The sequence below is a fragment of the Cucurbita pepo genome, chromosome LG13 (assembly GCF_002806865.2).
Source record: "Cucurbita pepo subsp. pepo cultivar mu-cu-16 chromosome LG13, ASM280686v2, whole genome shotgun sequence".
NCBI lineage: Eukaryota > Viridiplantae > Streptophyta > Magnoliopsida > Cucurbitales > Cucurbitaceae > Cucurbita > Cucurbita pepo.
The window spans coordinates 7,135,297-7,149,012 of record NC_036650.1 but is presented as its reverse complement, the minus strand read 5'-3'; the positions used below and the strand labels follow the sequence as shown (position 1 = coordinate 7,149,012).

General features: G+C 39.1%; 3 protein-coding genes across 12 annotated transcripts; 2 read left to right on the top strand and 1 right to left on the bottom strand.

The window, feature by feature from the left end:
- The first annotated feature begins 420 nt into the window (after positions 1–420).
- On the top strand, positions 421–7,738 carry LOC111808443. Of its 5 annotated transcripts, none has more exons than XM_023694422.1 (2): positions 421–1,137; positions 7,451–7,738. In XM_023694422.1, the coding sequence occupies exon 1, from the start codon at positions 436–438 to the stop codon at positions 1,048–1,050; it is 615 nt and encodes a 204-aa protein (XP_023550190.1). In that variant the 5' UTR covers positions 421–435; the 3' UTR covers positions 1,051–1,137; positions 7,451–7,738. The 5 variants fall into 5 exon arrangements, with proteins under 5 accessions (XP_023550190.1, XP_023550189.1, XP_023550186.1 ...); XM_023694421.1 differs by lacking the exon at positions 7,451–7,738 and adding an exon at positions 1,288–1,449; XM_023694418.1 differs by lacking the exon at positions 7,451–7,738 and adding an exon at positions 1,235–1,449.
- LOC111808441 (ABC transporter G family member 24-like) lies at positions 1,455–9,040 on the bottom strand. Of its 3 annotated transcripts, XM_023694411.1 has the most exons (14): positions 8,275–9,040; positions 7,435–7,511; positions 7,061–7,342; positions 6,240–6,303; positions 6,013–6,159; positions 5,887–5,921; positions 5,729–5,802; positions 4,558–5,483; positions 3,891–4,187; positions 3,306–3,791; positions 3,056–3,204; positions 2,625–2,914; positions 2,411–2,544; positions 1,455–1,702 (listed from the first exon to the last, which is right to left on the bottom strand). In XM_023694411.1, exons 1-14 carry the CDS (start codon positions 8,487–8,489, stop codon positions 1,546–1,548), a joined length of 3,333 nt encoding a protein of 1,110 aa, XP_023550179.1. In that variant the 5' UTR covers positions 8,490–9,040; the 3' UTR covers positions 1,455–1,545. The 3 variants fall into 3 exon arrangements, with proteins under 3 accessions (XP_023550179.1, XP_023550178.1, XP_023550180.1); XM_023694410.1 differs by having other exon boundaries at positions 5,729–5,921; XM_023694412.1 differs by lacking the exons at positions 7,061–7,342; positions 7,435–7,511 and having other exon boundaries at positions 5,729–6,159; positions 8,275–8,293.
- On the top strand, positions 8,840–13,624 carry LOC111808442 (probable serine/threonine-protein kinase PBL19). 4 transcript variants are annotated; one of them, XM_023694415.1, is made up of 5 exons: positions 8,840–8,922; positions 10,821–11,237; positions 12,011–12,271; positions 12,472–12,594; positions 12,711–13,624. In XM_023694415.1, the coding sequence occupies exons 2-5, from the start codon at positions 10,848–10,850 to the stop codon at positions 13,227–13,229; spliced, it is 1,293 nt and encodes a 430-aa protein (XP_023550183.1). In that variant the 5' UTR covers positions 8,840–8,922; positions 10,821–10,847; the 3' UTR covers positions 13,230–13,624. The 4 variants fall into 4 exon arrangements, with proteins under 4 accessions (XP_023550183.1, XP_023550184.1, XP_023550182.1 ...); XM_023694416.1 differs by lacking the exon at positions 8,840–8,922 and adding an exon at positions 10,175–10,465; XM_023694414.1 differs by lacking the exon at positions 8,840–8,922 and adding an exon at positions 10,175–10,597.
- The last annotated feature ends 92 nt before the right edge of the window (positions 13,625–13,716 follow it).

Below are 13,716 nucleotides of genomic sequence, written 5' to 3'. Positions count from 1 at the left end.
TAAAGTTTTATTTGCGTCTATTTGCATTGATAGAAGGATCCATCGTTCATCACAAATGTGTTAGATTACTGTCATTCATTTTTACTTTGTGACTGTTATCCATTTCATCCATCAACGTTAATCCCTATAACTCCAATTTTCATAATGCTGATAAGAGAATAACCCGAATATGAATCTTCCATGTAAAAATATAGTGTTGCGGGTAAAAAGAGCATTCAAACACGACACGAGGTTTGTATTACGGTGTTTCCATTCCAATGAGTTCTCCACTTGCAAGTATATGATTACTTTTTTAAAAAAAGTTGGAACTTTCAAGTTTAATCCCATAATTCAATCACTAAAATACTTAGTGTCACCATAAATTTCAACTGTGACACTAAGACAGTGTATTTTAGCCATCAGTCTTATATATTGCTATCATGCGCACAATAAAGCATGGCGTTTCTGTCCGTGAGCTGTCTTCGCGCGTTCTTTCTCTTTGCTCGGGGTTTCCTTTTGAAGGTCATCTTTCAGTTACAGGTGCCGTTGCTTGTTTATGACGTTCAATTTGCAACATATTTTCCTTTTCTACTCAAATTTCATGGTCCTCTGTGTATAACGCGCGGTAATTTCATCAAAGATGCACTACAAATCGTTCTGTACTTCTCAAATTTAGGGTTTCAATCCGCTTGCCATGTTGTCGGTGTCCATAATCGATTTACGAGCAGCGACTTTTGTTTTCTTTCTCAATTTATGGCGGCACTGACAGATTTCTGTCGGGATAGTGGCGACATTTCCGCCAGGAATGATCTGAATACAAGTCCAGAGATGTTGAAGCCATCTTCCGCTTCCTCAGACGATGTCTCACCCAACTCGAGAGGAAAGAGTTCAGATTCTGGTATTAACATGGAAGGGACGGCAGGTTGGAGGCTTTCAAATAGCCCTTGGAACTTGCAAGTAATTGCGCGATCTCCCGGATCACTTACGCGTTATATGCCAGATGACATTCCGATCGTTACTTCTCCGATGGTTTACATTGGCATGTTGAAGATCATGAGTTGCATAGCATGAATTTTCTTTCCATTTCAGGAGATCGTGCATTTGCTTTTGAGGAAGTTGTAAGAACTCAGGCTTCCGGTGGTTGTGTCGACCACCCAGGTATGGATTCATTTTGGTTAAGCAATCGCGTTTTTACGTTTTTAGGCAGTGGCTGGTTAGGATAGCATTTCTTTTTAAACTAGAAATAGTATTGTAGGGCCATACGAAAATAGAGGAATTAATTGAAGCTTGATGGAGGAATTGATGCAGTTAGAAACAGAGAAAGCTGGGTTTGGCTTCACCTGCTTTTAGCTTTCACAATAAGAGTACAATGAATCAAGCTGAAGAGGCAACATTGCTAAGTAAGAGAGCAAGGATCCTATATTAAATATATGCAATTTCTGAACTGGATCTTCGTGTGATGGGGAAGTCCATAATGAAAGGTGCCTGAAAATGGAGTATTGTTGCTCTAGGTTGCTTACTACTTGAAGAAAATGGCAGAGGGGATTGAGTCTCGCGGTCAAGGTATCACTTTCTTCGAACGATCAACAAACAAACATATGAAAGTATCCGGAAAATCACACCTGTGACCATTAGGAGGAGTAGGCATTGGCCCCAGTCATGGATGTCAAATCCACTCCCATTCAGAACTCCACAGCGAGTTATCAGCCACACTCCGTCGTACCTGTAGAACAAAGCCAGTTGGCTTAGAAAGTTTATAACAATTTAGCTAACAAACTCAATAATTCTCCCTTGGGAGAGAGGCAAAGTTTTGCGGTAGGCTAGCTTTGTAACAGCCCAAGCCTATCGCTAGCAGATATTGTCTTCTTTGGGCTTTCTCTTTTGGGCTTCCCCTCAAGGTTTTAAAACGCGTCTACCAGGGAGAGGTTTTCACACCCTTATAAGGAATGTTTCGTTCTCCATTGTGAGATCCCACATTGGTTGGAAAGGGGAACGAAGCATTCCTGATAATGGTGTGGAAACCTCTCCCTAATAGATGCGTTATAAAATTGTGAGGCTGGCGGCAATACATAACAGCCAAAGCCTACCGCTAGTAGACATATATTGTCCCTTTGGGCTTTCCCTTTTGTGCTTCCTTTTAAGGTTTTAAAACATATCTACCCGGGAGAGGTTTCCACAACCTTATAAAAAATGTTTCATTCTCCATTCTGAGATCCCACGTTGGTTGGAAAGGGGAACGAAGCATTCCTTATAATGGTGTGGAAACCTCTCCCTAGTAGATGCATTCTAAAACCGTGAGACAGACGGCGATATGTAATAACCAAAGCGGACAATATCTACTAACGGTGAGTTTGGGCTGTTCATGTGGGGATTTGAATTATCAAACTCAAGAGTGGACATGATTATGAACGAGGGAAACTTCAAGACATACCTTTCCGCATTTGCAGTCACTAATGCTTCCAGAGCCCATTTGGGGTAACAAAGATTAGACAGAGTCTTCATTGCTGAACTAGTTTGAGGCCTTGTTATGAAGAGGGTTAAGACAACAGGAAAAATGGCTGACCACTGCATGGAACAGTAGATTTAGTCAGTGAGGCAAATCACCAAGCTTGCTAAGAACTTGTTTATGCACTGCTTTCACTCACCAGTTGGGCTGCACCAGGCTGAAGGAGGATAGCCAAAGAATAAGCCATGCCCGTGACACAGTACAGAAGGCAGAGTAAAACAACATAATGATCTGTAAAGGAAGATCTCGGGTTTGCGAAGGCATAGAACATAGATAGATACACCAGCGGCTTTATCACGGTATTAAAATGGTCAACCGTGTCCTTCGCAAGAAAATAAGCCAAACTGCTCATGCCCGAAGAACTCTCTCTCCAATACTCCAACTTATCCAAAGAAAATGTTCTCAAAGCCGCAATTTTTCCTAGAAGAGCTGAAATCAATGATACAATCATGGTCATGGTCATGATCAGTGGTTATGTATTTAGGCCCCGATAAAAGAGAACATATTGCATGAAAACAACGGGCAAAGGTCTCGTTAAGCACATATGTTCGCAAAGAATTGGTAACTTACAAACTGCAATAATGGTGAAAGGATAACCATAAACACCAAATGACTGGTTGCTCAAATCAGAAATCGGTCCAAGGCAGGCACCAGCAAGAAGTAAGGTCAAATAATCTATAACTTGTATTCTCGAGTCCCGTAATCGCTGCTTACCGATTCTGAAATTCATGGTTATGAAGAGACATATATCAGCTATTAATACTTTACACACCATGTCGTAAGATCATTGTTATTGAAGGTTTCTATTAATACGATGTACCTCCCAAGAAAGTATTTGTACTGCTTAAGTATGCCTGGAGTTCTTCTATGGGACAAATCTTTGGTCTTCAAAAGCATTCTTAACTTGTCATGATGTTCCTCAACTTTACTTCTCATGCCCTGCCATAATTCCCCAGCTAAAGAAGGTTGTGGCTCGACAAGAACACGGTTGCTCGTTCCATTAGTTCGCTCCACATCTGCCATGCTTGTAGTGTGTCTGGCTGAGATCTGCTGCAAATCTGCTGGTACTGGGTAACCATTATGAAGCAACCATCTAACAGGAAGCTCTTCATAGCTAATATCTGCATTTGGTTTCACTATACCCTCCAAAATATCAATGAAGTGATCTGGAGGGTTAACACGCTCCAGGACATGGATTCCAAGGCCAGCAAAGTATTCTTCAACTCTCCTTGCTGGTCCATGATAAACAGTAAAACCACCTTTTGCAAGAAGAACCAAATCGTCGAACATTTTGTATAAGGTGTAGCTGAAGCGGAGATTCGTAAATTAGTAAATAAGATACATTATCAATCAGGGATGCAGGCAGGCTATAAAGACAGTGGAAGAACAGGCTTGGAAAAGTTACCTTGGTTGATGAACCACCATGGAGATGGTCACACCTTCAAGAGCTTCTCTCCTGAGTGCTCTAAGAAGCAGTTGGGAAGAAGAACTGTCCAAACCAGATGTTGGCTCATCTAACAGCAAAATCGAAGGCTCTATCACCATTTCTAACCCGACATTCACCCTCTTCCTTTGTCCTCCAGAGATTCCTCGCTTTTCCACTGTCCCGACCAAGGAGTTTCTCACAGTCTGGAGCCCCAAGAACTCGATAACTCTTTCAACAATTAGAACCTTATCTGCTTTGGATAACTCCACAGAAAGCCTATGACAATAGGCAGTCCATTATCAAAAAGCTTACAGACAGTAATGATAAACTACTTAGAGAAGAACAAAGGATATTAGTGATGAAATCCAGAAAGTCATAATTCATCCTAAAGTCAATTCTATGGAGATGCCTTCGCACCACCGCAGTTTCGACTCCTGCTAATAGTTTAGCACACTCTTTGTTGTTACAATGGGGTCCTGAAGCACAAAGAAATTTTGCTCGTTGGTATCAATTTGGTGGTCTGTGGACTTTTGTTACTCTCCACGGTGCTTTCGGGCTAATAGGTTTTATGTTACGTCAATTTGAACTTGACCTTGAAATGGTCGAAAGAGTTATAAGATAAAGCAAAGAGGAAAGGTTGAAATACCTGCAGTTTGCACTGAACCATAGATTCTCTTCCACTGTCAAGTTCCCATGTACAATATCATCTTGAGGTACAAAACCCATAATTCTTTTATATGACAGAATTGATTCATTCCTTCCATTTATTAGAATGGAACCTGTAGTCTTACATCCAATTGCTTTTCCTGCCAAAGCAGAAAGAAACGTTGTTTTTCCGGCCCCAGATGGACCCATGACAGCAGTAATCCGGCCAGGCTTGATGTTTCCAGTGACACATCTCAAAAGGTGCTTGTTTTTTGTTTTCAAAGTAAGGTTTAGGTCTTTAAATGAAACTTCAATAGGAGGGCGCCTTTTATTCTCTGGATTAGTTGCCATTTTAATTACACTTGAGAAAGTAAGATTTTGATTCTCTTGCTGCTGAACCTTTTCTTTCTCGAGTTGCACGTAAGCATGCTGAAACATCTGGCTGTGAGTACTTGAATGCTTTCCCTTTGGCACATGTTTTTTAATACCCTTTTCATTTCTAGTTTCATTATGAAGGCCTTCATGATCATCATGGTCTTCTTCAATTTCATGTATCATTCCCATGTGATCAGTCTGGCTATCTGTTCTTCCTTCAATGGGCACAGACGAAGCCGATGATGTGGTTGGGATATGTAAGTATGACGTTGATAAATCATCGTCCATATCAGATTTGGATTGATCCAAAATCTTAAATTGTTCTGTATCAAAGCTTTTCACACGTGAAAACTTTCGTGATAGTTGAACTTGCAAACCACTTGCATGCTTCATTGCAGCTTTTTTCGCAGCTTTCCACCTTTTTTGTGCTTTTGCTGTTGTCTTTGCGCTGTTTGCTGCTGCCTCCCTGGATTTAGCCAGTCTCCTTTCTCTAGCAGCAAGAACTTGGTCGGAGAAATTGTAAATTATGAGTAGCATAGTGCTCAAACCCACCTGCATAAGCAAAGAAAAGTTCCGATTCTTACTCAAGTCTTGAATGAGCAGTCATTTCTCGTAGAGCGTAGAACAAGAAAAGTCAGAAAGAAAAGAGTGATATTGGCAGAGGTAAATTGGGGAAGAAGAGGACTTGGAGGCCTAATCGGTGAGTGGGTTAGGAGTTGTGCCTCAATCTTTCGAAGTTCGGATTCTTATCCTTCTTGTTACCTTTACTCAGATTTTCACATTAGTAGATGACTTACTAAAAGTATTACTCCATAAGCATGGATATTCTGATTTGCAGTGTTAGCATCACATGAAGTAAGCTTGAAGCATCCTGCAATACGTCCGGTAGAATAGATCGATGAGAAAAAATAGAGGTTCGAACGTGCAAGGATATGGAATTCGGTATCGCACTTACTATTCTGAGAAGTTGAACCCTTTCTGCAGTAATGTCTGCAATGGCAGCAAAATGGATCGATGAGATTAGAAAGCTCAGTAAACAATGGTTTATATAACGTATCAGTGCTTAGAAACAAGTGAATACCCATTATCACAAGGAATTTTTTGGGTGGTTGATGGACAAAATGATCCATCTGAACAGAAAATCTCTCCACTACGACCAACATCAGCCCACATGTTTGCTCCTCCACAGGTATGGTTGGGCCGCCCAGGTGGTAGCTGGTAAAGATATCTGCAAGAACAAGAAAATGGATAACTTCATTATGCTGAAGAACATAGAGAAGTGGCAGACATGGTATGGTTTGTACTTACGGTTCACATACTCCAGTTGTTTCATTCAACTTGGCAAGGGGACAATAGGATCCTAAAGGGCATGCTGTCAGATACAAAACAGTGTTAGAAAGTGAGCACAAATCAGCTACTTATAAGGGTATAAAACAAGCTTGTAGAGGCTTAAATTTACGAGGGAAATGGAAATGAGCAACTTTCTTGTGAGATTTCACCTCAGTTGGAGAGGGGAATAAAACATTTCTTATAAGGGTGTGAAAACATCTCCCTAATGGACGCGTTTTAAAACCTTGAGAGGAAGCCCAGAATGAAAAGTCCAAAGAGGACAATATCTACTGTCAGTGAGCTTAAGCTGTTACAAATTGTATCAGAGCCAGATACTGGGCGGTGTGCTAACAGGACGCTGGGCCCTCAAGGGGGGTGGATTGTGAGATCCCACGTCAGTTGGAGAGGGTAACAAAACATTCCTTATAAGGGTGTGAAGACTTCTTTCTAGTGGATGCGTTCTAAAACCTTGAGGGGAAGCCCATAAAGGAAAGCTCAAAGAAGACAATATCTGCTAGCGGTGGGCTTGGGCTGTGACAAATGGTATAAGAGCAAGACATCGGGCGGTGTGCCAACGAGGATGCTAGGCCCTCAAGGGGGGTGGATTGTGAGATCACACATCGGTTGGAGAGGAGAACGAAGCATTCCTTATAAGGGTGTGAAAATCTCTCCCTAGTGGATGCGTTTTAAAACCTTGAGGGGAAGCCCAGAAGGGAAAACCCAAAGAGGGCAACATTTGCTAGTAGTGGGCTTGGGCGGTTATATTTCTAGAACAAGCAGGTATAGGTCTAAATACTTACGAATCATGCATGTAAGACCCTGAGGACAGAAGAAACCATCGCAACAAGCTTGGCAATCATGCATTCTCGAAGGGATTTGCTGGGAATTAGTAAGGTCGACGAGCTGATCTGGACCGACACTGCATGCCCATCCTGGCTCACAACCAGAAGCCCAAGATGTCAAATTACAATTTTTATTAAGTTTCAGTTTGAGGAAGGAAGTAGTTGAAGCAGTTGGGGGAGCCTGAAGGATGATACTGTCAAAGTAAAACTTGACTTCTGCTGCTGTACACAGGCGCTGTCCTGTTAATGGAAGATTTTCTTGAGCTAATAATTAATATAGATAATGGAAGATTTTCTTTTTTTTGTTCTTTTCTCTTACGGATTACTCATACCATTCATCTTCTGTAGGCAAGAAGACAAGAAATCCAGATTAGATGAGAAGTTAAACGCTCTGTTCCAATCAACATCCCTGAATAACACAAAACCATCCACAAGTTTCACATGAATGACGACCTAAGGAAATGGAAAAAAGATCCTACCTCGAGATTTCTTAATGGAACTTCCTATTACATTCGAGAATCTAGGAATGTGTAAAGTGAAAATCGGGATTCCACTTCCCTCAATGTAACGACCCAAGCCAACTGCTAGTAGATATTGTTCTCTTTAAGCTTACTCTCGAGGTTTTAAAATGCATCTGTTAGTGAGAGGTTTTCACACCCTTATAAGGAATGCTTTGTTCCACTCTCCAACCGATGTGGAATCTCACAATCCACCCTCCTTGAGGGCCCAACGTCCTTGTTGGCACACTGCTTGGTGTCTGGCTTTTATACCATTTGTAACCGTCCAAGCCCACCACTAATAGATATTGTCTTTTTTAGGCTTTTCCTCAAGGTTTTTAAAACGCATCTACTAGGGAGAGGTTTCTATACTTTTATAAAGAATGTCAGTGATGACGCTGAGCCCCAAAGGGAGTGGACACGAGGCGGTGTGCCAACAAAGATACTAGGCCCCAAAAGGGTGGTGGATTAGGGGGTCCCACATCGATGGGAGAAGGGAACGAAACGTTTTTTATAAGAGTGTGGAAACCTCTTCCTAGCATACGCGTTTTAAAAATCTTGAGGAAAAGCCTGAAAGAGGACAATATCTATTGGCAGTGGGCTTGAGCCGTTACACTCAAATTCCCAATAACCAAACAGAGCACAGAATTGAAAGTACAGGGGGATAAAACTCACGTGTCTCTGGAGCAAAAACGGAAGTGGCTACTGAGTTCGGTGTTGATGATTGAGCTCAAATTAGAGAGCTGAGCGTTGGCCATGGACAAGATAAATGGCAGTGCTGCAGGGCTGGCAAACTGATTCTGGCCAAGAACAAACTGTTCCCAGCTCAATCCGACAAGAAGTACAGCCATGAAAGTGAAAGAAATTGTGGTGTTCTTCATGTTCTTCATAGCTTCAAACTTCGAGATATCAACGAACTAAAGGAGAAAGGAGAAATGGGTTTTATAGATTGGAGTTAAAAAAGCTCAAGAACCATACGTTCCATAGCCGTCAGAGATCAAAGGAGGAAATCTTGGTGGGTTTTTCTTGAGTGTTGAGGCAAACCATTTGGTTGGCCCCTCGACGACTTGTCTTTAAGGGTCATTTTAGACGCCCATTTGAGGGACTTGGTTGCCTTCTTCTTTGGCATGTTCTAAAGGAACTTTGAATTGTGTATACAACTATGGCTGCTACTACTTCATATCATTGCTACGCAGCTTCCTGATTTGAATCAGGTTAATTTAGCTGAGATTGATGGATATGAAAAGTAAAATGGGATGATCTTCTTCCACGCCATATAGGAGTTCGAATCTTCCACAAGCATGGAGTTTCATCTTATACACGGTACGTAGACTTAATATCTTCCTTTATTCTACTTTTAAAAGTTGTCAATTCGAATTGAAATATTTTGTTTTCAATAGGATGAGAACGAAATTCAACTGATTTTGATATGTACTCTCAAGTTAAGAGATTCGAATCTTTTAATTCCATTTTAAAAGGATTAAAATATTTTTCGAAACATTTTTTTAATTTTTAAAATAAATTTTGATGATATGAAAATCGTATTTAAAAGTGTAAAGTTAAATGTTAAATTAATTTTAAATTATTAACGACATGATTTTGAACGTGACATGTTTACTACAACATTAATTTACTTTCACTCAATATTTTGTATCATTTTGCTCGTTAATTTAGATTAAATAATACCTATATTTTCTTTTAAATCATCGTTAATTTAGATTAAATAATACCTATATTTTCTTTTAAATCATCCGCTATTGCTTTCCTTTACGATTGAGTAAATCCATTTTGGATGAAATTTATTATCATTATTAAACTAATTCCGTTTTTTAACAGTTGAAACTATATAGATTAAAATAAAATAAAACTGAAAGTGAATGGACAAAATTAATATTTTAGAATTATTACTAAAAATTTTACGAACTCAACTTAGTAACTTGAAACATTTATAAATATTTATGAACACCAATTTAATATCATCTTATTTGAGGGATTATGAAGAGAAATAAGGATTTTATGCATATCGATTCAGTTTTGAAGTTTATTTTTAAATTTTTAATTTTGTGTTCAATAAATTATTGATATATTTATTTTTGTTATGTCTTATAAATCTATGACGGAAAGAAAATGAAAATTTGGCTCCTCTCAAACATAAAATTCAGTTACATATCTAGGGAGTTTTAAAAAATTAAATATATCAAACCTAAATTGACAAATACAATTTAGTCATAAATAAAGGACTTAGGCTAAAATAATATTCATTTGGACAATTTAGAAAAGGACTTGGGCTAAAATAATATTCATTTGGACAATTTTTTTGGAAATATGAACAAAAAAAAAAAGAAAAAAAAAAGAACTTAGTCTAAAATAATATCCATTTGGACAATTTTGTGGAGACGTGAACTAAAAAAGAACTTAGGCTAAGATAATATTCATTTTTGTGAAAATGTCAACCAGAAAAGGAGTCGAGTAGACAACTTGCAAGAGTATTAAGTAATTAATAATATGGGCCATTGCCATAAATGACTCATTCTCATGCTTCTATGTATTCATTATTCCATTTGGTAGACTTTTTTCTTTGTCACAAATTTTTTAAAAGAAAAAATGTCAACTCTTTCTTCTTCTTTTCATACCCAAATCCCCCATTTCCTCAAACATTCTAGTCCTGTTTCTATCCCTCTTAAGGGCTTTTTTGAAATGGGTATCAATTTTAGCTGCCTTGTATATTGACTTTCCCTACATCATGGGGAGCTCGTCGTGTTCTTCAATCGAGACTCAATACCCATTTATGAATCCTGCTACCCTCTTCTTTAACTCCTCACTGTTCATTTATCTGCTGGTTTGCAAGTTTGGACATACATGAAAGGCCATTCTCTCTCTTTCCCTCTCTCTCTCCCCCTAATCTTCATAGTTTTCTGTGAAAAAACAACAAGGATTTCTTGATTTTCTCAAAACTTCTCTAAGGTTTCCAAGAACTTTCAGATTTTCCTTGATCTTGGTAAGCGGGAGATGGAAAATCAATCTGGGTTTTTGAATTCAAAAGCTAGAAAGAAAGGGAATTGTGAATGACTGTAAAGAATTCGACACTTTTTTGGGATTTTCTGGCTTTGTCCTCTTGAATCAAGAACAGTTAGAGATGGCTAATGCGTTGTATAGCTAGAATCTTTACCTGATCACCTAGAGTTTTCTTCTTAACATTGTGTGGTTTTGTTTTTGTGCAGAGAGGGAATCAGGTTTTGGAGGAGATTATGAAGTGTTTTCATTTGTTCAGCAATGAGAGGAGAACTGTTGAGCCTAGAACAGCTACAAAATCTAATTCGATTGTCTCGTGTACCTCGAATTCTACGTCGATGAATCAAGATCTTAAGATGTTTGACTCTGATTTGAATTCTCAGAATGTTTCAGAGTTTAGTGTAGCATCTTCTGCTAAATCATTTGCAGCTTTGTCTCAAAGACAGAGTAATCTTAGGGACTTTACATTCTCAGATTTGAAAGCAGCCACGAAGAACTTCAGCCGATCGCTTATGATCGGAGAAGGCGGATTTGGTAGTGTATATAGGGGCGCTATCCGAAACTCAGAGGATCCACATAAAAGAATAGACATTGCTGTTAAGCAATTAAGTAGAAGAGGATTGCAGGCAAGTTCTCTCTCTCTCTTTCTCTTTGATATGAACTTATTTCCATCATCTTGGATTATCTGAGAATTCTTCATATGTGCATTTGATTTTGGAGATATCTTTGTGTTTCTTGGAGAAAGAAAGAGCCATGTTGAAGAAGAGAAATGGAAAGATAAAACATTCTTCCATTTGTCCAAAGCCAAAAGAAATTATAGAAAAGCTCCTTTGTGAGATCCCACATCGGTCGGAGAGGAAAACGAAGCGTTTCTTTTAAGGGGGTGGAAACCTCTTCCTAGTATTCTTCCATTTGTCCAAAGCCAAAAGAAATTATAGAAAAGCTCCTCTGTAAGATCCCACATCGGTCAGAGAGGGAAACAAAGCGTTTCTTTTAAGGGTGTGGAAATCTCTTCCTAGTAGACGTGTTTTAAAACCGTGGGACTGATAAGTGATTTGGTTGTTGTTTCTCCTTTATATTTCCATTGATCTGTAGAACGTTGATACTTTGGTTCTTACAGTTTTTCGCCTACTCCGTATGGAATTCCTTTGAATATGAACTGCTTTGAGATAGAAAAGAACAAGTGTACCAACCAATTACATCCATCTTAGCTGCATTTCCAATTATTCCTATCAAATGAGTTGAAAATGCTTTTGTTGGATAAGTTCATTGGACAGTATGTATAAGAACTAATGGTTGTATTCTAAATTAGCTCCCCCTCCAAAAATCAAAAAATGATTACTATTGCACTTCAGAAGTTCCTTAGTTTTACGATTTCAGTTTCTGGCCTTTCCTATAGGGTCACAAGGAATGGGTAACAGAGGTGAACTTTTTGGGCGTTGTCGAGCATCCAAATCTTGTCAAGTTACTAGGCTACTGTGCAGAGGACGATGAAAGAGGGATCCAGCGATTACTCGTATACGAATATATGCCGAACAGGAGCGTGCAAGATCACTTGTCAAGCAAGTTAAACAGTTCTCTTCCATGGGCAATAAGAATGAAAATAGCTCAGGATACTGCTCGTGGCTTGGCATATCTACATGAAGGAATGGATTTCCAGGTACCTCTGATGAACTTAACTATCGCTCTAGCGTTGATTAATGATGAACCTTCTCGTTTACACGTCCGTGAAAATCTATATTGTATAGGGAGAAGAACGTATGGAATTCTATTTGGATGAGATGAGAGAAGAACTAGTTGGATTCACACATTCTAGGAAGTACATCTATGGTGGCCTAAATGATATCATTCTTTGTGCAGATAATATTTAGGGATTTCAAATCTTCAAACATACTTTTGGATGAACAGTGGAATGCTAAGTTGTCTGATTTTGGATTGGCTAGGCTAGGGCCTTCGGACGGATTAAGTCATGTCTCTACTGCGGTTCGTATGCAACTAATCTAAAATCTATTTGTTTGAATCAGTTTTGGGAAAGCCAAAAAAGATTAACACATATTTTTCTATCTATTCTGCATCAGTAATAGACAATCCTTGTGCAGATTGTAGGAACAATTGGATATGCAGCACCTGAATACCTTCAAACAGGACGACTAACAGCAAAAATTGATGTATGGAGCTATGGAGTTTTCCTGTATGAACTGATAACTGGTAGGCGTCCCCTAGATCGGAACCGCCCCAAAGGCCAGGAAAAGCTCTTGGAATGGGTGAGACCACACCTATCTGACTTAAAGAAGTTTGAACTGATACTTGACCCAAGACTTGGAGGTAACTATTCTATTAAAGCTGCCCAAAAACTAGCAGCTGTAGCTAACCGCTGTTTGGTTCGGAAGGCTGTGGTACGCCCTAAAATGAGCGAGGTCTTGGAGATGGTAAATCGGATTGTGGAAGCAAGCGATCTTGAGAGCCCTCTGCTTCAAGAAAAGAGCTCAACTTCTAACAGTGATTCTGAAGGATCAAAAGGAGAACCTTTGAGAAAACGGATTATGAATCCATTTATTGGAGGGAATGATTGTTTGATTTGCCTAGCTTGGAGACCCAAAGTTGTGAGAACTTGTTGAACAACGTTGAAAGGAATGATACAGAGGTTTTCTCTTTCTTTTTTGGAATGGAGATTTACTTGTGTAAAGAATCATGGCTTCTTAAACTGCTGGATCAAGTACAGTAGTTGTTTGAGGAAGAATAAGTCAATTGGTTGGTGGTAATTTGGATGAAAAATTTCAGCTATTGTTGAGGGTGTTCAAAACTGTGCTGAGTGCAAGTTTAATATCCTGAAAACCATTTAATATCCTAAAGTTCATGAATCAAAAAGACATAAACCTGATAGTTTAGGGATTAAACTTGTAACTAAACCTAGTTTTGTTCTTTTTCACCTTCCCCAATCCTTTAGTAAGGCTATAAATCAGTTCTTAAAATCTTAATCCAGCGCAAGCGCTTACAAACTTGTTCCAAACAGGTTCTAACTGTAATCCAACATCTTGATGGATATTAAAGGTTTTATTGCAAATTGGGGAAAAGACAAAGAAAGCTGCAGCCGTAATGCGCGGC

Coding starts and splice junctions, on each gene's coding strand:
- LOC111808443 (XM_023694422.1), top strand. CDS start 436: ATGGCGTTTCTGTCCGTGAGCTGTCTTCGCGCGTTCTTTCTCTTTGCT.
- LOC111808441 (XM_023694410.1), bottom strand. CDS start 8,489: ATGAAGAACATGAAGAACACCACAATTTCTTTCACTTTCATGGCTGTA. Junction 4,188..4,557: donor TGGTTCAGTGCAAACTGCAG/GTATTTCAACCT, acceptor CTATTGTCATAG/GCTTTCTGTGGAGTTATCCA. Junction 1,703..2,410: donor GTGACTGCAAATGCGGAAAG/GTATGTCTTGAA, acceptor TTTGTTCTACAG/GTACGACGGAGTGTGGCTGA.
- LOC111808442 (XM_023694415.1), top strand. CDS start 10,848: ATGAAGTGTTTTCATTTGTTCAGCAATGAGAGGAGAACTGTTGAGCCT. Junction 11,238..12,010: donor TAAGTAGAAGAGGATTGCAG/GCAAGTTCTCTC, acceptor CCTTTCCTATAG/GGTCACAAGGAATGGGTAAC. Junction 12,272..12,471: donor ATGAAGGAATGGATTTCCAG/GTACCTCTGATG, acceptor TTCTTTGTGCAG/ATAATATTTAGGGATTTCAA.